The 21702-nt window shown below is 34.9% G+C and overlaps 4 protein-coding genes across 8 annotated transcripts; 1 reads left to right on the forward strand and 3 right to left on the reverse strand.

The window, feature by feature from the left end:
• Positions 1-18: 18 nt before the first annotated feature.
• Positions 19-3272, forward strand: LOC103486703 (putative pentatricopeptide repeat-containing protein At5g06400, mitochondrial). The gene has a single exon (XM_008444730.3). It carries the CDS (start codon positions 60-62, stop codon positions 3189-3191), a length of 3132 nt encoding a protein of 1043 aa, XP_008442952.3. The 5' UTR covers positions 19-59; the 3' UTR covers positions 3192-3272.
• A 453-nt stretch (positions 3273-3725) lies between these two features.
• Positions 3726-9176, reverse strand: LOC103486701 (pentatricopeptide repeat-containing protein At1g62930, chloroplastic-like). 3 transcript variants are annotated; one of them, XM_051084096.1, is made up of 4 exons: positions 8956-9176; positions 5670-8226; positions 5202-5304; positions 3726-4324 (listed from the first exon to the last, which is right to left on the reverse strand). In XM_051084096.1, exon 2 carries the CDS (start codon positions 8180-8182, stop codon positions 5996-5998), a length of 2187 nt encoding a protein of 728 aa, XP_050940053.1. In that variant the 5' UTR covers positions 8183-8226; positions 8956-9176; the 3' UTR covers positions 3726-4324; positions 5202-5304; positions 5670-5995. The 3 variants fall into 3 exon arrangements, with proteins under 3 accessions (XP_050940053.1, XP_050940054.1, XP_050940052.1); XM_051084097.1 differs by lacking the exon at positions 5202-5304; XM_051084095.1 differs by lacking the exon at positions 3726-4324 and having other exon boundaries at positions 4577-5304.
• A 532-nt stretch (positions 9177-9708) lies between these two features.
• On the reverse strand, positions 9709-13343 carry LOC103486700 (iron-sulfur cluster co-chaperone protein HscB homolog). The gene is made up of 6 exons (XM_008444728.3): positions 12872-13343; positions 12284-12380; positions 12119-12208; positions 10818-10883; positions 10522-10590; positions 9709-10180 (listed from the first exon to the last, which is right to left on the reverse strand). Exons 1-6 carry the CDS (start codon positions 13237-13239, stop codon positions 10043-10045), a joined length of 828 nt encoding a protein of 275 aa, XP_008442950.2. The 5' UTR covers positions 13240-13343; the 3' UTR covers positions 9709-10042.
• A 798-nt stretch (positions 13344-14141) lies between these two features.
• LOC103486699 (uncharacterized) lies at positions 14142-20419 on the reverse strand. Of its 3 annotated transcripts, XM_008444726.3 has the most exons (11): positions 19821-20419; positions 18773-19010; positions 18529-18656; positions 17973-18081; positions 17818-17857; positions 17139-17228; positions 16934-17033; positions 16625-16764; positions 15853-15955; positions 14916-15619; positions 14142-14642 (listed from the first exon to the last, which is right to left on the reverse strand). In XM_008444726.3, the coding sequence occupies exons 2-11, from the start codon at positions 18912-18914 to the stop codon at positions 14327-14329; spliced, it is 1872 nt and encodes a 623-aa protein (XP_008442948.2). In that variant the 5' UTR covers positions 18915-19010; positions 19821-20419; the 3' UTR covers positions 14142-14326. The 3 variants fall into 3 exon arrangements, with proteins under 3 accessions (XP_008442948.2, XP_050940056.1, XP_050940057.1); XM_051084099.1 differs by lacking the exon at positions 17139-17228; XM_051084100.1 differs by lacking the exons at positions 18773-19010; positions 19821-20419 and adding an exon at positions 18725-18744.
• Positions 20420-21702: the final 1283 nt, after the last annotated feature.

Here is a 21702-nt window from a genome sequence, read left to right on the forward strand (position 1 = left end):
AAAACTCTTTCATAGCACTCAATAATTTTGATTAGTTCACCGGAAACGAATTCGAAGAGATGATTCCCGTAAGAATGCGGAGGTATTCAAATTCAACACTCGATTTTCTTCGTTTTCAACTCTCACAGTTACAGATTCTTCGTTTCTCGACTCTTGTAAGAAAACGAAAAAGTTCTTCTTCTTCTTCTTCTGGTGGAATCCAAAAATCTCAGTACCCGGAAACGGCTGATACTTCTTCAAGCTTCAGGTCGCTCTTCAATGAGATTACTGAGATTTTGGGTTCTGAGAGTTGTGTTCGTGATAAGATATCTTTTCGGGATTTGGGGTTGAAAGGAAGTACAGAAGGGGACTCTTTGAATGGGGAAGAACAGTTACCTTGCGTCCCAGATGGTTGTAAAAATGCCGAGCAAGAAACTGAAGGTGCCCAGTTGGTCGTCTTGGAAGAAAATGATGTTAGTTCGGTTGTTCATCAAATTACAGCCGTCATTCGTGGTGGAAATGGGTTGGTTTCGATGGAAGAGAGATTGGGAAGTTTGGATGTTATGTTCAGTTCCGAGATTGTGGAGAAAGTTCTGAAGAGGTGTTTTAAATTCCCACATTTGGCTCTTGGGTTCTTCAATTGGGTGAAATCCAGAGATGGGTTTCAATGTACAACTAATGTTTTCAACACAGTGCTTAGTATAGCTGGTGAAGCTAGAGATTTGAAGCTCATTGACAAGTTATTGGAGGAAATGGAGAGTTACTCTTTGCAGAAGGATATCAAGACTTGGACCATTCTCATCTCTCTCTATGGAAATGCAAAGTTAACTGGAAAATCCTTGATGGTTTACAGTAAGATGAAGGAAAGTGGCTGTGAACCAGATGGGGTCGTTTACAAGACTTTAATCTGTTCACTCTCTGCTGCTGGGAAGCCTGAACTTGCCATGGAGTTTTATCAAGAGATGGCCAAGAAAGGAATTAGCGTTGTTGACATGAAAATGTGCAAGGTGCTGTTGAGTTCTCTGGCTGGATCAGGAGATACAGCCTCTGTTCTTGACATTGCAAAGGACATGGTAGCATTGTTTAATGTTCAAGAACGTGATGTGTATCATTATATTCTCAAGAGTTTCTGCATTTCCAGGAGAATTAAAGAAGCTCTAGAGTTCATTCGTGACCTCAATAGTAAAGGTATAGTACTAGACACCGAATACTTTGAGATTCTGGTTGGAGGACTCTGTCGTGCTAATCGTATTGAGGATGCGTTGGAACTGATCAATATTATAAAGAGGAAAACTGATGTTGATGGGAAGATATATGGCATTATCATTAATTGGTATTTAAGGAAAAATGAAGTTTCGAAGGCTCTTGATCTGTTTCAAAACATGAAAGAAATGGGGTATTTTCCTACGACTTCAACTTACACTCAACTTATGCAACATCTCTTTAGTTTGGCTGAGTATGAGAAAGGCTTTGAGCTTTATAAGGAGATGCTGGAGAAAGGTATCGAATTAGATACAGTGGCAATCATGACCGTGGTTGTTGGTAATGTCCGCCAAAACCGTATAACTGAAGCATGGAATGTTTTCAGAACCATGGAAAACAAGCCTACATGGAAATCCTGTTCAGTCTTCATCTGGGAGCTTTTTAGGATTTCAAGAACTGACGAGATAGTCAAGGTTCTAAATGAGATGCAGGAATTGAATATTGTCATCCCCGACAAATTATTTCGATCAGTAGTGTCTTACATGGAGAAAAAGGGAGATGTGATCTGTTTAGAGAAAGTAAAGAAAATGAGAAGTATCGTTGAACTCTTTCCCCAAGAAGGTGAGATAAATAGAGAAAACGAGGCACCCAAGATAAAAGATATTAGCATGGAGGTGAACTTTAAGCACTCCAAACCAACAAGTGTCCCTTGTCACTTGGAGACACTTCCAAGAAACTACAGAGAGGAGGATCTCGATGAAATTTACAAGATCCTATCATCTTCGTCAGATTGGAAACTAATTAAGAAAGCATTGGAAAACTGCAGCGTCGAGTTCAGCCCAGAACTAGTTATCGAGATATTGCGCAAATGTAGTTTGGATGGTTGTGCTGCATTCCATTTTTTTGCCTGGGTAGGAAAGCAACCGGGTTATAATCATACTACAGAAACTTACAACATGGCTATTAAAGTCGCCGGGCTCGGGAAAGATTTCAAACACATGAGAAGCCTTTTCTACGAAATGAGAAGAAGGGGCTGCTCAATAACTCCATATACTTGGACAATCATGATCATGCAATATGCTCGAGCGGGTCTTACAGAGATTGCATTGAAGTCATTTGAAGAAATGAAAGAAAGTAACATCAAGCCAAATGCCAATACGTACAAGTATTTGATCATGTCCCTTTGCGAGTCGAAACGGATGAAGGTAGATGAGTCCATTACCTTGTTCCAAGAAATGATTCACTCTGAGTACATTCCCGATAAGGAATTGTTAGAAACATATCTAGGTTGTTTATGCAAACTCAGTAGGCTTTCAGATGCTAGAAGATGCATAGATCACCTCAGAAAAGTTGGTTTCTCAATCCCCCTCATTTACTCTTTATACATTCGAGCTCTTTGCCGTGCTAGGAAGTTAGACGAGGCATTGACATTACTACAAGAGGTAATAGGGGATGAGAGATCCAAGCTAGATAGCTACATCTACGGAAGCCTCGTTCATGGACTTCTACAAACAGGACGAACCGAAGAGGCATTGGCAAAGATGAACTCGATGAAACAGGTCGGAATAAATCCAACTGTACACGTATACACATCATTCATAGTTTATTCATTCAAGGAAAAACAAACAAGAAGAGCTTTGGAAATACTTGCAAAGATGCTACAGGAGGGTTGTGAACCATCACTTGCTACTTACTCAGCAATCGTACATGGATACATGAACATGGGAAAAGTTTGTGAAGCATGGAAAGTTTTCAATTATATGAAGAAAAATGGGCCGTCTCCTGATTTTAAAGCTTACACAATGCTGATTTCTTGTTTGTGTAAAGCAGGGAGATCTGAAGAAGCATTGGAGATTTTATCTGAGATGCTCAACAATGGGATTGCTCCCAGTAGTGTTAACTTCAGGACAGTTATCTTTGGCCTGAATAGAGAGGGGAAGCATGTTTTGGCTCGTGATGTACTTCAACAAAAATTGGGTTTAATTAGAAGAAGAAAATTTCAAATTTGACTTTTTTAGCATTTGAAAGTTCCTTTGGAAGGGTTTGATACATCTACAGAGAATTACATTTAACAAAACAAATATTTCTTACGATTTCTTACAATTTTTTAGTTCTAACGAGTATAAAAGTAAAAAATCAAACTTTCAACATTAAGTTAAAACGTTGATTATCAATGAAATATACTCCTACCAAGTTCACTTGAAAATAATTTAGATGTTTTATTTCATTCTCTCGAAAATTTGGATAAATATGGAACTGATTTTAGATTTTGTAAAAACAAACTGGGAGATCATAGGACATTTAACTAATTAAATATCCAAAATTAGTCCAAATTCAATCTCGACAACATTCAACTACAGCCATAAGATAAAGCAACTAAAACAAAGGGGCCAATCACCATCACCATCTCTGTCTTGCTATGAATCTCCAAAATACAGGAGCTCAACATAAAGTTTCCACTTGTTCAAATTCAATCAGATAAAATTATTACTTCAAAGTTATATTGGTTCATAGAGAGTATTGGAATAAAAGGTCAACTTCACTGAATAAGGAAAAGAAAATTTTCATTTTTGCCATTGAAGAGTACAAAAACAAAGGGGCCTAAACAAAGAGTAAGAGGGATCCACAGACAAGATTGTTTCTTCCTTCTTTATTTCAAGGATCATCCAGACATAAGTGATCAACATACTCAAATCAGCCATTAATTTAAGGGGGAAAAAAGAATTGTAGTTTCCAAACAAAATTGAAAAAGAACCCTGATCTGGCAATCTGCAATTTATCCTTTTATCTTCAAAAACACTGTTTCTTTTCGACCGCACTGTCTGTCGTTTTGATTGTACAAATCACAGTGTGAGTGTGGTTTGTTAAATCTGTGCATTCTTCAAGAGATGATCTAATTTCTCCTGGGGAAGGAAACACCAAGTGGAGGTAGCATTGCGACACTCGATGCACATCAGCAAAAGTATAGGCTTGGGAAGATGTGCCATGCATGAAGCCTAGGAGCCCCGTTGCGCCATGCCCTCGGGGGCAAAATTGCAATCTTCACCTTTTTACCCGGTTGGTGCATTTGAGATCTGTTTTCTTTTGGCATGTTTTAACTCCATTCTGACTCTAACATGATCCTACCTAGAAGTGCTTGAAACTTACAAAATCATGAAACAAAAATATAAAAGTTAGGAGACGACCACGAATTAAGCAGACCGAGATAGCACATTTTAAGTGCTATCAAACCTGAAAACACAGCCCACGAATATTATTTAATCTATATACTAATCTAAAAGAAGTATGGCAAGAGCAATCCAGCAAATATCTCTCTTTCTACCCAAATTAGTAGTACACATACTATGATATTCTTAATGCAACAGTTAACGTAAGGATCAACACCCATATAATATAGAAAAAGAATTGATATCTTGTAATTTATTACAGCATCACTTTAACGACATAATATCTATGCTACTTATTGTTGTCATCTTGGCCACTTTTACAATTCCAGATAACTCCGAGAGAATTGGCCAAGGTAAAACCCGAAGGGCAAATTTTGGAACATCTAAAAAGAATCTAAAATCTAAAGATCTGATTGAATATTTATATAGAATAATAAATTTCCTTCCAAGAAAGGTGGGATTTTTGTAACATTTTCTCCCCTTGGTCCTCTATGTCCATAAGACCATAACTATACCACCGACTTCTTCATACAAGCATAATAAATCAACAGTGAACGGTTTCGGTGGATAGTCATTGATCAAAACATTGAATTAAAAATTTTCGAAGGGCCTCCCAAAAATTCCTTCCAAGGCATGTTGAAAATATCTTATGAATTCAGTCATCCACCAAGTTTGACACACGTCAGCGAATATATTTCTATCTGCCATTGAACTTTCCAGTCAAAATTGTTACAACACATATCAAAATTGGGTGGCATTCCCAAAGCTCGCAACATTGGTCTTCCAGTTGACTACTTAAGCTATAAAATGAAGGCATAAAATGAAACTAAATAAACTATACTTGAAAGGCACCTTACTCCCCTCAATGCATTTATCCTAGCAGGTACATGAAACTTCCATGTTACATGATCATATTTCTTCAACTTGCTCTACAACTTCTTTCTCTGCTTGGCCTCTGAAGCAAAGAATTCTGGAGTTAATGTCAGAAAGAAAACTGTGCCGTTGATATGATATTAAAGCAAATGCATTTATTTGAAGCCAACAGTTTTCTCTAGAAATCTCAGTTTCACCATGTTAAATGCATTAATGGTTTCTCAAGAAATCCAAGGTTCACCAAGGCAAATTTTTAGTGGACCATGTTGCTACTGCCAAACTTGCTTTAAGAGAAAATATACTCTTAACTTATATGCTAACTAAGGCCACCCACGCCCAGTTCCACTTACACTTACCAGACACATTCAATAAGATATGTTACCAAAAACAATACCGCGAATGTGGTCATCTGTTTTATCTTTTAAAAAATTAGAAGGCATAACTCACCTTTTAATGCTTTGTTCTTACTGTTGCTGCTTGTGGAAAGAGGATTTGACAGTATGAGACCATAATCACTTTATCTTGATAACTCTCCCCTCCACATGTCAACAATTCTCCATTTCCTCATTTGACATAACTCATTTATTAGGGGGATAAGTATTAAGAAGAAATCTTGGGAAAAGTCTTCATGGTCAAAAAATCAAGGAGCAGAATGAAACGTTATATGTAAACCATCAACTGATCAGATGGAGTGTCATGAGGCAACATTTTTTGTGTATGCCCTAGGGTGTCAACCATTGATGGATAAAATGCCATGCTGAGAAAGTTGGTTGTCATGAATTCCCTAGGCCCTCAACTAGTATGCTGCTTACGTTATCTTCAATGGCGGAATTCTCACTAATTAAAACCCTGTCCCCAGTCTTCTCTTGAAATAGAGAGCCAATCAGCAATCCATGAGTTGTAGCATCTGGTACCCACCCCTTTTCCAACATTGAGTCCAACAATTTACAAGCTTCATACTTTCTGTCCTCTTTCCATAACCCATTGATCAATAAGTTGTATGTTGCAGTATTTACAAGGTCAGTATGAGTAACCAGTTTATCGATTGTAGTTGAAATCATATGCAGCTGAGAATGGTTGGCTATACATAAAAGTAAATTATAAAGTCCTTCTGAATCAGGTAGAAGAGCCTCATTGACCATACAGTTGAAAAGCAATATGGACTCATTTACTCGATTAATGGAACTAAAACTATGTATGAGAATGTAGTATGTCTCCAAATCAAGGTTACAACCCAACACCAGCATCTGTGATAAGACAAGTAAGGCAGTCTCTGCCTTATTAGTTTTAGACAACTCATGCAATATAGAAGCATATGTCACAGTTTTACAAGAAGTACCGGCATAACTTGCCAACTGTAGCAGCACCAATGTTTCATCAACATGTCCTAAATCACACATCTCCTTGATCAAGGTATCAAATAAAGACGGATGAAGAGGGTGTCTATTTTTAGACATGTGGCAAAAAACTTCTGCAGCCTCAAGAGTCCTATTGGCTTGGCAAAGGCCTTCTATAAGCTCAGAGTAACATCCAGCATTAAGAATCCAACATTTAGAATGTACCTCATTCATTAACTGTAATGCAACTTCATACCTCCTGGATTTACAGTTTCCAACTATCAGAGCTGCATACGTGTCTTCGTTGGGAACAAATGACAGCACAATCATTTTACCAAGGAATTCAAAAGCATTTCCAATTCTTGCATTGTTGCACAGCCATCCAATAACTATGTTCCAAGATTTGCAATCATCAATATTCATTTTTGACATTTTCCCCAGGATACAATTTGCTAATAAAATCTTTCCAGCATTGGTGCAACCTTCAAGCAACGCATTGTGAGGAGAAGTATAAAAAGCACATCTATCTTCCACAAACTTTATAGCTTCGTCTGTTTTCCCAAGCTCAAAAAAAACTTCTATGATACTTACATACACACTTTCTTCAGGGATCAAACCACTTTCAACCATCTCTTCAAGCAGGAATAATGCCTTATCTAATGAAAGGCTTTTGCATAAACTTTGTATTAGAGTATTATAAATCAAGGTACCTGGTACAATATTGGAAGCCTTCATCATTGTAAACAACCAGCTTCCAACATCTATTCTATCTTCCCTACAAAATAAAGATATTGCACATGTGTAGAAGCTCAAATCAAGTTCGCACTGACTTTTGTACATTATACCCAAAACTAAAACAGCTTCATCCACTAAATTTTTTGTAATTAAAGCATTTACGAGAACCTCAAAGGTTTTACTATTAGGACTGCATCCTTTCTTTCTCATTCTCCTAAACTGGTTCATGGCTGTCTTAATTTGTTCAGCATGAAACAATGCAGCTAACAGAAAGTTTAATGTGTCAACATTTGGTACAATGCCAGCTTTCACCATTTCCTTGTAAACAAATAAAACTTCCTGAATATCTCTATCTTCCTCAACAAAAACAGCCAAAACAACATTAAATGTTTCTACTGAAGGCCTTAAACCAACCGAACTTATATGAGGAAATACCCAAAGTGCTTCTCTGGCTCTACCACGTCTAACTAAGGTATTAACCAAAGAGACAATAATTTCTTCTACACCTGAACACCCTTCATTCACAAGATCTCGACAAGTCCTTTCCATTTCGTCAATGTTTCCATTCAAACCCAGCTTGACAATGGTCTCGTAATATGTTTGGACAGTCTCAAAAAATCCCTTCTGGATAGCCAGACATTTGAAGATTTCTACCTCTGAGTTCAATTTCTTATCATAATCCAAACCTTTGACAGAGTTGACAGAGTTGTTCGTGACAGACTTATCACTCGAGAATTGAGTACTTTGTTTTAACCTTGGACAGTTCTGATTGTTTTCCAGGGAAGTATCAACATGAATACCACTGAGAATTGGAGACAAGCGTGAATTTGGTACAACCCCTTTGAGAAACTTCTTCATAAGAGTCGACGGCATGAGCCTTGCAGCCATTCAAGCTTATCATTAATTGAAAAGAGATAATCATTGTGTAACTCCTGAAAAAAGGTGAGGAAGATATTAATAGACTGCTCAAATAGAAATAATGAAATTTGAAAGTGATCAAACAGATAGCTAAACCAAACAGAGACGACAAGTACAACAATTTTTTCACATTCAGTTCACAATGCCCACAATCTATGTTTCTTTGAGCAGCATAACAATTATTTTCCCACATGTTCAAATTATCAAAAAGATAACAATTAGGGATTGTAAAAAAAATAATAATAAAACAGAGCAACATCTAATCCTACCATTAAACCCCAACAGAAATATTCAAAATATTAATTAAAAAAAAAAGATGTGTACACAACCAAGCAAAATTAGTCATACGCAGAATTCAATACTACAAAAAGGTTCATAAATTACAGAAATCTCAACTGCAACAAAAGACAACAAGCGTAATGACACAATTTATTAACATTCCGACAGCTAACTATCACGAATAAGAAATCAAATTATTGTGAAGTATGAAATCGATGAAAAATTGTAAACTAATTGGCATAAAACAAAACCACAGAACCTATCCACTTCAATTATTTTAGCTGTAATCTGAAATAGATAAAAAAAACCCATTTGTTTAGAGCACGAGAAGGGGCAGAAGAAGAAGAAAAAATTCAACATTTTCACGAAATGACAAAGATGTGTGATTGGGTCTGCAATCATAAAGCAGAATCAAAATAAAGAAGGTGGATAAATGCAAGAACAAAAAGGGAAGCAGGGATTACTCAAAAATGGTGGAGGCGGAAGTGAAGCATGGAGTAAGAGGGAAGCAGTATGAAACATAAATGAAAAAAGGGAGGAAGGGAAATCAACGGCGACGATATCGGAAAACCAACAGGAGGAAGAAGAGGGATCCCAGTTTAATAGATTTGTAAAATTGGGTTTAAGTTTTCATGTTACTTTTTGTTTTTGTTTAATTTTTTCATCTACTCAAATTGAGGTGGAAGATCAAATTTCAATACTATTTATTGTATTAACAAAAGCATTTCTTTTCCTTTAGGGCTAACATATGTTAATATTATTATTTGTCTTAATAGTATGTTAATATTATCTGCGAACTTTTATAAACATTTCAAATATATTTTTGAAATATAAATTTTTGAAGAAATTTGGACAAAGTTGACCTAAAACGAAAACTTTAGATTATTATCTCAGAGTTCAAGTTTTGACATTTGTTTGAAATTTAGAAAGATTTCTATTCCAATAGTACTTTTGAAATGTTTTCGACAATTGAGAGTTAAAAAGACGAAGTTCAAGATATTAGCCTAACTTTTAATTGAACTAAAAAAGAATTCTTTTTCCTCTCAGGTTTGCATCTTAAAGTTTTTAAAAGCATTTTATTTCTTTTTTCGCAAGACGTGTAAGGAAGTAGATTATAAAGAAAAAAGAATGAGCTTCTTTTATCTCCTGATATTAGAGTAAAAGATTCAAAGATAAAGTCAAAAACCACCCACAAAATTTCTTAAACAATTCAAATTAATGAATGTCTGTAAATTAAATATTATTGTATGTAGGCTGTTTCTCATCATTCCTAATAGTTAATCTGTCTCTCTTTATTGGTGCAGCTGAGATTATCAGTCAGCATTCAGCAACATCAGAATTACAAAATTGGTATGAAATATTTTACTCACAGCTATAATGATATCCACCGATCTATGAACTTTTAAATACTTAAAAGCTGAAGTATAAGCAAGCATTTGAAGAGGTTAGATGATAAAAGATTGAGTTCTTTTGTGGGAATTCTGATTTATAACCGATGAAAACTTTCTCCAAGAGCAACACAGTGCTTCCATGGATTCTACATCTCCTGTATTAAAGCTTCTTTGTAATTTCTTCTTTCACCCGCTCGTAGTATGTCATTCGCTGTATGGACGAGACAGCATCATTGAAGTTCCTGTTTCGCAAAGCTTTTGCAAATGTGTTTGACCAATGATTTAGTTTCTCTTGCATCTAGATGAACAAAAAAGCAAAATGAAACAGGTTTAGGCATCATAAAATGCTACTTTAATTCTTTAAATGCAACTTCCACTTTCAATCTGCCACGTGAATTTATGAACTAAGAAAGAAGAAAAAGGAGGTTACAAATTTAGTCTCTCAATCTCTATAGGTTATAATTATAGGACTATTAAGGAGGATTTTATTTAGGAGGTCTTATTGAATTATGAGAACTACCTTCTAACTTTAAAAATCATAGATATTAAATTCTAACTTTCTCCGAATTTTAGGGACCAAAATTGTAATTTAACCAAAGAAAGATAAAGATGATAAACAAAATGGGCGCCGAGTAGCACCTGAGACTGAATCTGGTTTAATTCCCGAGATCCAGATGCATCTTCTACAGCTTCCCTGATTTCCATAATCTGCAAAATGGGTTTGGTAACTTCATATAACTCAAACTTTAAACAGAACACAAGCTTCCAGTCAGAGCATTGAAAATCAGCCGAATGGGTTTGACTTTCTTCTCATAATCCATAAACTCATCACATAAAACGCTCTTACAAAAAAAAAAAAAAAAAAAAAAAAAGCTAAAAGCTCTCACAGAACTGAATAACTCAGACTGGAACGAATTTAAGGTCTTACTAATTACCTCATTTAGCAACTCTGGTTCAGAAATTGTATCCTCCTCATCAACATCTACACCCTCGAGTTTCAGCTGAAAAGCATGGCAAGAAAATACTACAATCTCATTGGAGGGGAAGACTAAATTGTAGAATGTAAAGAATTTACAAGTTGGAGAGGAAGTCTATAACTATCACCAAGACCGATACAAAATGTTCAAACTGATATTCTAGATTGCAGATGGCATAAACATAATGCATAAAAACCAAGATCACAAACATCATACTACAGAGATGCAAATGTCTCATAAATATAAGAAAAATAAATTAACTCCAGAATAAATGATTGGTTGAGCTTTACATAATTATAATTATAATTGTAAAAAAAAAAAAAAAAAAAAAAAAAAAAAAAAAAAACCCTATGTGGTATTCCCATATTTCAAGTTCTAACCACAAACCAGCAACGTTGCTCTTCAGGAGAGCAAATGTTATATGGAGTAACGGACTAATAGAGAGTTTATTCAAGAGTCCAAGTAGGAAATAAAAGTGGTGTAGGTAGGGAAAGGAAGTAAACCCTTCAAAAGGCTTTGTCTATTATCTGATCCCAACACTAAACATTACTTAGGATTAATGCTTAAAAGTGCAGTCTCTACATCTTTCCAATTACACCTTATAAACAAGTCCCTCCCGTTCAAGGACTCATAAGACTTGCTGTATATTTGAGTGATGTGCTTCTCTTGAGGAAATAATGAAAAAGCCACCTTCACCCAGTGCATCAAAAGACATTTAACTCCAAAATAACAAATCATATAAAATAGCTGTAATCAATTCTTCCACAGCATAATTCATAATTGTCAGGAAGAAGCACAATAATTATAAATTTATAACGACCATCACATGTTCGTCCATCACTTCCATTTATAATGTAAGTGCCCTAAGTGGGATGTGGTTGCAAAGGAACTAATAAGAAAAGTTGATATAGAAATTTCCTGAGAATGTTTTATTCCACTTACCCAGCTTGAATCATAAAACTTGAAGTATTTGGAGGTGGAAATGGCTGATAACATGGCATTTCTTTTTTTAAAGGAAACATTCACTTTTCTTTGAAAAAATGAATAGACTAATACAAAAGTGAAAAAATAATAACTGGAGAAGAGAGAAACAAAATAAACCGAAGGTAGACAATAATACTGAAATACAATGAAAAATCTCCAGATAAGCAGACTCTTGTAATTCTAACAAACCGAATATATCCCACTGTCACAAAAAATTTAAATCGAATTACAATAAATAAGCTTAAAAAAATCCTAAGGTAGACATGCACACTTACAATATATATTGCTCTCGACAATGGCTTACTAAGAGTACGGTAAGCATCGATCACCCGAGCAGATTGTTCAGCAGCATATTCTCTTTCTCTCTATAAAACACGAGAAGATGAAAATTAAAGCCCCTCAAAGACTACCAAACTTCACAAGAATAAAATGAAACAGACGTCTGATTTAGAATGAACTAAGTCGGGATGTAATTTCTTCTGCCAATCTTTATACTTGCTCTCCAGATTGACATCTCCAATTTCATACTCCTTTTCCCTGGAAAAAGATTTAAGAATTCTAATTATACATCACTTAGTTCGGGAATTCTATAATCCACCAACTAGCAATGAGTCAGAGAAGACATTTCATATGTCCTCCAGCGAGTGATCCTGAAGGTTTAAGATAAGAAACATGACCGGTTGATTACATCAATTCTCTAAATTAAAAAAGAAAACCATTATCCCAATTTTCCATGGACCTTGAGTAATTAGAGGTAAGAGGTACATTCACACAGGATAGAACAGAGAGAAAAGCTCTGTAACTAATCGATACATCAGAAAATTTTCGCTCGATTTGAGCCCAACAAATTTCAAAGAAAATGGATTACAACAGACCGTCCTATCAAGCCCTAAGTTCAAATATTTCATCAGTTCCCCAAATCAGCAGACAATCAAATTCCAACTTCTACTCACTTTACTCAGCAACCAATACAAAATTAACATAAATCAAGAAAGCGTAAAGCAACCCTCGTAATTCTATACACTTACAATCCAAATATCTGAAAATAATCCACCGACTGGTCCACAGGCTGAATGCTCCGACAAGAATCGCACACCAGAAACACCACTGAAGATGGAGCCACCGCACCGCAATTCCAGCACCTGGGTTTCAGGTCGGACGCCTCTGCCGACCGGGAGCAGAAAACCCTGGAGGAAAAGCTCAGATTGTCGAGAAATTCACATGCAGTGGATGGCGATGGTCGAGAGCATTCAGAGATAGTAGGAAGTTGTGAAATAGAAGAAATTTGGGGTGACAGAGCTGAATTGGAAACATTAGGGAAATTAATGGCGGAAGAGAGAGGTGTGTTGGTGCGTAGAACGTAGAAAAGTGAAGATCGAAGCTTCGTCTTCAACATTGGAAGAAGAATCGGTCCGAATTGTTTGGAACTGAATCCACTCTCCAGAGGTTTAACCCAGAGATTTTAGAGTGCTCTTAGTAGATAGCTTTTCAGGTGCTAACCAATTTACAATTCTATCCTTTTATAGGTTTTTTAATTAAAAATTAAAACTACACTCAAAACTTATATAATTATATAAATTTAAAGATCTAATTCTTATAATTATTGTAGGTTGAGAGTTCAATTTAACATTTAAAAAACAAATTTAATAATAAAGTAAGATTAGTTTTATTATTAGTGAGGTTATCTTAGACTCAAGAATTCGAGCATTTCAAGAATTCGAGCATTTCTTTTCGTAATTACTTAAGAGAACTCATGAACTTGTTCGATTAAAAGGTATAGTTGAACTAAGTAAGTGTTTTATTAATTTTCATGTTATTTTAGTGAGGATTTTCTTCCAATAAATTTTAGGGTTTGTCCAAATTCACGAAAGAGAAAAGGAATGTTTTTTTAATAAGAAAAATGGTTTTTATTTAATCTTCTTTTACAAAAGTTATTTCAAGGGTTGTCTAAAGCATTAATTTTTTTCAAATCTTATTTTAGAATTCAAACACTTGAAAAATGACAGCAAACACCCCTCTATGTTTGAGGGTAAAATAAAAATAATTTTGGGAATACAGTTCATATAAAATGAAAATTCTTCCCAAACCCAATTATGATTCATGATGATTCAAAAATGCTATGGAACTTGTCAAAATTGCAAGACTATTGCCAATATTTTGTAAAGAATGTTTTTCTTTAAAAAATGTTTTCATATAAATCTCAAATTGAAACCATTACACATTAATCTTTGCCAAAAGGGTTTATTCAGGGAGCTCATTCCTTCCACAAGTTATCAGTTACAATCAAATAAATGAGAGTTATCATAAATATATATTATATAACATTGGTAATAAACGAAAACACAAAAATTCAGCCAAATTGGAGTTTATTGATGTTTTTACAGATGTAGTAAGATGTTAAGAAGAAACCTTGTTAAATAATCAGTTAAGGGTGGCTTCTTCAGAAATGCATTTGTCATTTCTGCTTCACCTTCAACTAGACTTCAACTTCTTCCCTTCTTAAGCCGAATCGGACTCCCCGGAAAGCACCAGTACCGGGTTTTTCTGTTCCTCACATACCTCTCCACTGCATCCTCACTGATGTCATTGATGCTATTATGCTGACTTATTGGTTGCTTAACATGATCATGAGAATTTTGATCTGAATGCAGATTTTGTGTCATTCCATGTTCGATGAAACTTGATATCGTGTGGTTAACTTCAGCAGGTCCAGAGGGTAAAGATTTCTGTTCTGGAGATGCTGGAACTATTTTGTTGTGGTTGACATCCTTGGACAAAGAATTTGATGATCCTAAACGCCTGTAATACAATTCAAAAGCATAATTAGACAAACTTGTCAAACTATTGAGATGCATTTTCGTTCCAGAGTTTTATATGTTTTCATGTCCATGATGCTTCATGATAAAAATTAGTTTAACTATGACAACATTTGGTTACTAGGAAAACTCTTATAGATTAGATGATCAGCATAGAACTAACTTTTATTAACCACTTAGCCAACCCATGATAGTTTTTAAAGCATTCAATGTGATAACATCATAGAAAATGGTGCGGTTCAATTAAAATTATTACCTGGAACTATGGTTAGAGCTCGTTCGAGGTGGTTCATCTGAACCTCTCTCTGTGGTTTCTTTCTTTGACAAATTAGCAAAAAGCTTGACTTCCGGATGAACATTGGTGTCTTTTGAAATACTCAAGTTCTTCTCAGTATCCTTCTCCATATCTGGAGGCTTTTCATCAATCAAGCAAGAAGCAGCCTTCGCTTCAGTATTGAGTCTACATTTCCTCATCATATTAATGACTTCATCTAAAGTTTGGAGAGCCTTTTCCACCTCTGGACTAATTATAGAAACTTTTTTACCCTTAAAGTTACTTTTTTCTGCAATACTAATATCTAAAGTGTCATTTTTATCCTCTTCTTCTTCTTCTTCTTCTTCTTCTTCTTCTTCTTTATCATCCCTACTTTCTTTGCTCTCTTCCTCCTCAATTTCCCCAAAAGATTTAGTTTCGTTGATCTCAATGGCAGTTTTTGTGGGTTCATTTGCATCATCAATGACATTAACCGTCTGATCTTCCATCGAATTTTCCTCCTGCTCTTCCAGCTGCTCTTCTTGAAAATAATGCATTCCAGCTTGATCGATTTGATAACCGACCTCTTTTTCTTCAAACACCTTTTCTTTTCTATTCCTCTGGTAGAGGGCTTCATTTATACGAGTGTAAAGTGGGTCTTTCAAAGCCTTCATAAAATCTTCATCAGATTTGAAAGAAGCCACTACCTGCAATATTATTGACAATGGAATTTTAAAGACGACAGTGGAACATAATATTAGAATAATTGCGTCCAGGTAAACTTTGAAGGTTGTTCTACAGTTCCCAAACCTCTTAAAAAATGGAAGATGGAGAACTAATGAAGATATTAATTTGAAAATAAGAATTAGAAAAATAGAGCAACAAATAATATAATTTTGAGGATTAGTTCCCACTACATTGGATTAAAAAAATGTATAACCTTTTGATAGAGCCGGAAACCACTGCCAATAAGTTGCCTTGAGACGAAGTTAATGAGCGATGGAGGGACAAAATCCAGCTTCATGTCCATGTTTGCAATTGTCCTGCAAAAATTTTCACTCTTCAAGTTCCATATGATAATATGGACTAGGTAACAAAAAAGGATTTCTTACAGAACAAGGAGTCACGAACAATAAATTTTCGAGATAGGTTTCTTTCCAATCCCCATAGTGGTGCATAATAGCATATGGATGATAATCTTGATTCTCAAGTTATTTTACAACCCAACATACGCCACAAACTCAATCTCAGGAAACTCATGACATAAAGCTATTTTCATAAGAGATTCTAAATAATTTTGGCATAGCAGAATCAATAACTATAGTCTAAAAAATTATCTCAAATAAGCTATATAATGCCATTTCAATTACAAAGCTCTATAACATTTGAACTACATACAGAATAAATTTGGTTAGGGACTCAATTCAACATTTTTAGAAAACGGTTAAATTATACTTCTCAAACTAGCACTTATGTGTTTGTCAGTACATGTAATTTATAAGTTTCTATTTTATTCTCGTGCTTCAACTTATCAATTCCAATGGTCCTTACAATTAATGGATTAAAAAATTATTGTCCAAGTCAACAGCATACCAGCCCTAGTCAACCGTACTCACTTTCTTATATGTTTATGTTGAACTTAATTTATTAACAACAGAGTTCGCTGGGATTAGTAAATTAATGTCAGTGGCAAAAGAGAGAAAAATCTTCACCGGAAGTAGCTCCTGTTATCTGTCACCTTCTGTATAGCAAAGCCTCCCACGACATCAATCCTTACAACGTCATCTGCATCCGGTATAGCATGCCTGGTGAATCCATGAGTAGTTACATCAATGCTGTCCAGATCAGATATCTGAAATGAAAGAAACATAATAAAACCATCTTTGTATTTAGATGTCAATCCAGCAGTTAGCGGGTTAGCCCAAACAAAAACAAGGAGCAAAAAGCGGGGGAAATCCTAGTTTACAACGATTTACATGCTTTAGAAGATTTACAACTGTTAATCTAAAGGAAAAAATTACCGAGTTCAGAAGAATGACAATAAGGTCATCCTGAAAGTACTCAAACAAAAAATAGTGCACGACGATCTCCCTGGTTGACAGGGGCCATGAAACCTTCACCCTTGCTTTCAAAAAAATTAAAGAAGTTCAGTATTCCAAAATAAAAATGAGAGGCTGATATATTTGTGTGTGTGCATGTAAATGCTGACTGTATAGCTAGACAAACCTTACTAAGGCAATCTGTTCACCAATCCGCACTTTCTGGAGACATTTGCTGGTGAGAATTTTGAAGGATGGCAGGGTAAATTGAGGCCACCTGAGGGAAAAGTGGAAAGAGAAAACTAGTGACTATGCCTCCCACAAACGTCATTTAATCAGTTCATTGTTAAGAGTTAATTTAAAACTCATATAATTCAGCACTTTGGCTAGGACTGATGCCATGTTGTGGGTCCAAGGTGAATTAGGGTAATTTTTGCATAGCTAAACGGAGCCCCCTAATAATAATCTTATCCATTGTTGTTTCCTGAAGCTGGTCTTTGAGTGAGTGAAGTCACATTATGAATTGAGAGATAGGCCATTTCAGGTAAGATTCTTAATACTCCGCAAATAAAAGAAAAAAAGGGAACACTGAAAAGATCATCCCAACCAAATACCATTGACCATCCACAAAGATGTATAATAATAACCGGAAGGAAAGTTGATAACAACAGGACGAACGTCCAAAGAGTAATATGAATTAAGCGTATGTCATATTATCGACTTCAGCGCATAACAGAAGCTTTGTTTACTTGTTTCTTTTTCTCTTTGCAAACTAATACATGATTAGCTGAACTATATTTATGTTAAGCATGCACAACCAGACATAGTTTTTCCAAAATACACAAAAGATCAAAGATTATACCCACCATCTTTTATAAAGTTCAGACTCCCAAGACGTACACAAACCTGCAAACAAATAAGTGGGAGTTGTGTCCATGATCAACAATCACATCGAGGTTAAATGTGATTTAACAAATTAAAATTTTTAGGATAAAGTCAACTATTTATCAGTAACACTTACAAATATCAACAGGCCCATCTACAAAACCTTCAACAAGTAACGTATGATATGGAGTGCCCTTTGGTCCTTCCCGATACATAACTCGAAATTCTTCATCATCCTGCTTTATCTGAAATATGGAAGATTTTAATTGATCACACGATCCAAGTGCGACCTGACTCTCAAATAAAATTGACTTCACAAACTCTAAGATAGGTTCATTATACGAGAAAGTTTTAACATTTTCTGATATTATAGGAGTACTATACAACAGGTCAAAATTTCACAACTCTTGCATATTGCATGGAAACATAAGGCAATAGGCAACGTTTCACTGTACGCAGGAAACAAAGATCAACAAATAAGTCATCAGAACGTTCTTCTTCCCCACTTTTTTTTTAATTTTAACAATTGGGGATAAGTGTAACCTGTAAAGTGATGGAGATGTTAGTTATAACAGTTGGTTTTCTTTTATTCACTCATCAAATTTTACCTTTTATTTTCTGTGGAATGAGAAAATAGAATTTAGATTTAAATACAACAGAAACGATGAAGATGAAATTTCAGCATAACATACTTTCCATTCAGAATGCCCTGTCTCAGAAGCTCTGCTGCTAGCATTATCATTACTTGAAGCACTTCTCAACATGTCAAGAAAATTTGATACTTCGGCAGTTCTTCGCAATACCACATTATCATTACATCCTTCAACATATAAAAGAAATATCAGAACCTCCAGAATGGATGGTTAAACCAACATGATGAGGACATACATAAGCTCAAAATGTCTAAATATCCTGATCCATCAGTTCATCACCAACCTTCAGTTCCATGTCTCAAATTCGAACGGTGAATTTGATTTGAAACTAGAGAATTAATAGACTCCTGGTTTGTTAGATCAGGAGATGCAAGTGTTTTATCTAGCCTCTCTCTATACTGCGTGATCTTTTTCTTTTTCTCCATCTGGCATTTGAACTTAAAAAGGAACAATTCGTCTTCTGTCAGAAGGCACCAGGGAAAAGGATGCGAAAATTTTCACCTTGTCTTCAGAATCACCTCCTAGATTTTTATGAGATGGATGGTGTTAATAAAGTTCCGAGAAATTGAACCAGAACAATGAAAATGCATCATCGGTAGCCATTTAATCACAGGTTCATTGAAACCTTAGTACCTTACTCAAACTTGATCGACTGTAAATACTTTAAGCAAAGCATTTGAACTTGGATTCAAATTTGTAGCAGATAAATAGAAAGTGGGTTGAGGAAATAATTAACATCCCTTGTTGACATTAGATGAAGAAACACTAGTACGTTTAAGAAGATATAAACAGCTTTAAATGACAATCGAATCCTTAGGAAGAAGAAGATTACTTACAAATTACCAAAAAAATCTTAACAGAAGATCTTGCAAGTTCCAAAATGCTAGCCAACAAGCTCATAGGAATCTTACTTATTAGAATTTTCTTAAATTCAAAGGGACTCTCTAAATGCTCTACACATCTTAGCAAATGAGAACGGATCGAATGAATAGCACATGCCATTTAAGCAAACTCACCATCATCGTATAGCTTTACATAAAAGTAATCCATACCAACCAATAAAGAAATAAATCAAACCCACAAAAGATAAAAAGAAATGCGTTCACACGTATTCAGCACAAAAATCATGGTTCAAATAAAAGCAAATTTCAATGATGACATAACACCCCCCTTTCTCCCGGTAAAGAAGGCTTTCCAAAACTCTCCTTTTCAGAGATCTACAAAAGTTTCAGTGCGACAGTAAAGCTTAGAAAATCAAAGCACAGTAAACACATGATATGTATTGTTAATCATCAGAATTATTGGTTGAATGCATGAAAAAAGGAAAGTACCCAGATGGAACTACAGTAAGAAAACTCCAAATTTTTCACTATTGAAGCTGAGGATTGACCAGTCAGCATATATAAACATCTCCAACTCTTCCAGAATAAAATTCCCCGACAGTAAATGCAGATCTCAATAAGACTTGATACAAATCACATCGGTTATTGCTGAGGAGACAAAGCCAGCTGATACGAGCAAATCCAGAAACATGGTCAGTGTCAGGCGTTCGTTTCGCCCTCGATATTAACTCACTCCACCGCTAAATCACACGTTTCAAGAAGCAATCGAATCCACCACAAAAGAAAGATAGAAGAAGAATTAAATGAAACCCACAAAGGGTTTGTTTGAATACGCTAAGTTAACTCATCCCCAATGGCAAGAACTAGTAAAGATCGGGCAGAGCAGCCTTTTTTCGAGGTGGGGTTGAAGGAAAACAGAAAAAGTGATAAACAGTGAGTGATTTGGAGCAAATCAAGAAGATGGGTCCAGAAGAAAACTACAATGGCGAAGGAAAGAGAAGGGAAAGGAGAGAAAGAAAAAGGAATTGGGGATTTGGCGCGGGGCCTTAGCTTTGTAATATTCGAAGGAAACGTCATTCAGTGGATGAATGAATGAATGAATGAATGATGGTCACGTCCTTGCCTTTGTTCTTACGCTGAAATTGGTTTTTGAATAGTCAACTGAATTCAAATTTTCAACCTTTCCCAATCCCAATTCAATCCCCCACTGATTTCCAGGCAATCATCTTGAACAAAGATTGAAACTTCTGAATTTGGACTGTTAGTTTGGTTAATTTGTGTGTAATTGTAGCCTCATCTTTGAAATCTCATAGGAAAGTGACAAACTAAGTCAATTCTTTTAGTATTAATCGAATAAGACTTGGGGATGATAAATAATTCTTGCAAGTTTAGATATTTTCTAAGATTTGATTAGACGTTTTTTCTCCCCCTTTCTTGGAGGGTGGAGGGTGGAGATTTAAGATTTATTCCCAACTATGGACAATGGTTATCTATTCTAAATCAAAACTACTAAGATAAGACAATTTTGATGTCCACGGTTGCATTGAATAATTTTTTTATAATTATAATATTTTCTCTTTTTTTTAAAGATTTTTTCTCTCTTTCGCTCTATTTTCGGTATATATCGAGGTTTTTAATCGATTCATTTTTGTAAGTATAAAAAAGATCTTAAGTGCCCTATTTCTAAGGTTAGATTATAATTTCGCTTCACGTGGCTAAAAAAAAAGTTAGTATCTAATCTCTACGATTTTAAAAGTCAAAATTTAGTCAATAAAACTTCACAAACAATCTTATTAGTTGGTAAACCCCTTGTAAATACTCGACCACATGAACTAAAAAATTTATCAAACTTTATGGGACTAAGTTCTAATTATAAATCATATGAAGTACATTGTACTTTTTTTTCAAAATTACATAGTCTAAATTTATAATTTAACATATCTATATCATTTATATGTCAAATCGACAAATGTTTTTAGAACACATAGATAAATAGTTTTTTTTTTTTTTGTGACAATATGTCATATGAGAAAATTGAATCGCTAGCCTTAACGACGATTACCATGCAAAATTTTATGTGAATTAAACTATAACCAAATGGACCAAAATATAAAAAGTTATATAGTAATTTAGCAAAATTAAATATTTAAACATACGTGAAATTGCAAATGGATTAGGAAAATAGAATAGTCTATTTTTAGAAATCTAATTAATTTACTTAAAACTCCAATTTTTTGTTCTTAATTTTATTGTATTTTATCTTTTTTTTTTCTAGAAAGAACAATAGACTAAAATTAGTGTGTGTATTTTTCTAAGAATAGAAGTTTCATTTATTCCATTTCCACTAATGTATGTTTAAAAATAAATGTTT

The sequence above is a fragment of the Cucumis melo genome, chromosome 4 (assembly GCF_025177605.1).
Source record: "Cucumis melo cultivar AY chromosome 4, USDA_Cmelo_AY_1.0, whole genome shotgun sequence".
In the NCBI taxonomy this organism is placed as follows: Eukaryota; Viridiplantae; Streptophyta; class Magnoliopsida; order Cucurbitales; family Cucurbitaceae; genus Cucumis; species Cucumis melo.

What these genes read in the sequence shown, in the direction of transcription:
- LOC103486703 (XM_008444730.3), top strand. Translation starts at nt 60, where the DNA reads ATGATTCCCGTAAGAATGCGGAGGTATTCAAATTCAACACTCGATTTT.
- LOC103486701 (XM_051084097.1), bottom strand. Translation starts at nt 8,182, where the DNA reads ATGGCTGCAAGGCTCATGCCGTCGACTCTTATGAAGAAGTTTCTCAAA.
- LOC103486700 (XM_008444728.3), bottom strand. Translation starts at nt 13,239, where the DNA reads ATGTTGAAGACGAAGCTTCGATCTTCACTTTTCTACGTTCTACGCACC. An exon ending in TATTTTCAGATATTTGGATT is followed by an intron (nt 12,381 to 12,871) that starts GTAAGTGTATAG and finishes ATCTTTTTCCAG; the next exon opens with GGAAAAGGAGTATGAAATTG. An exon ending in TAAACCAGATTCAGTCTCAG is followed by an intron (nt 10,181 to 10,521) that starts GTGCTACTCGGC and finishes TTGTTCATCTAG; the next exon opens with ATGCAAGAGAAACTAAATCA.
- LOC103486699 (XM_008444726.3), bottom strand. Translation starts at nt 18,914, where the DNA reads ATGGAGAAAAAGAAAAAGATCACGCAGTATAGAGAGAGGCTAGATAAA. An exon ending in TTTGAGACATGGAACTGAAG is followed by an intron (nt 18,657 to 18,772) that starts GTTGGTGATGAA and finishes TATATGTTGAAG; the next exon opens with GATGTAATGATAATGTGGTA. An exon ending in AGATGGGCCTGTTGATATTT is followed by an intron (nt 17,858 to 17,972) that starts GTAAGTGTTACT and finishes ATTTGTTTGCAG; the next exon opens with GTTTGTGTACGTCTTGGGAG.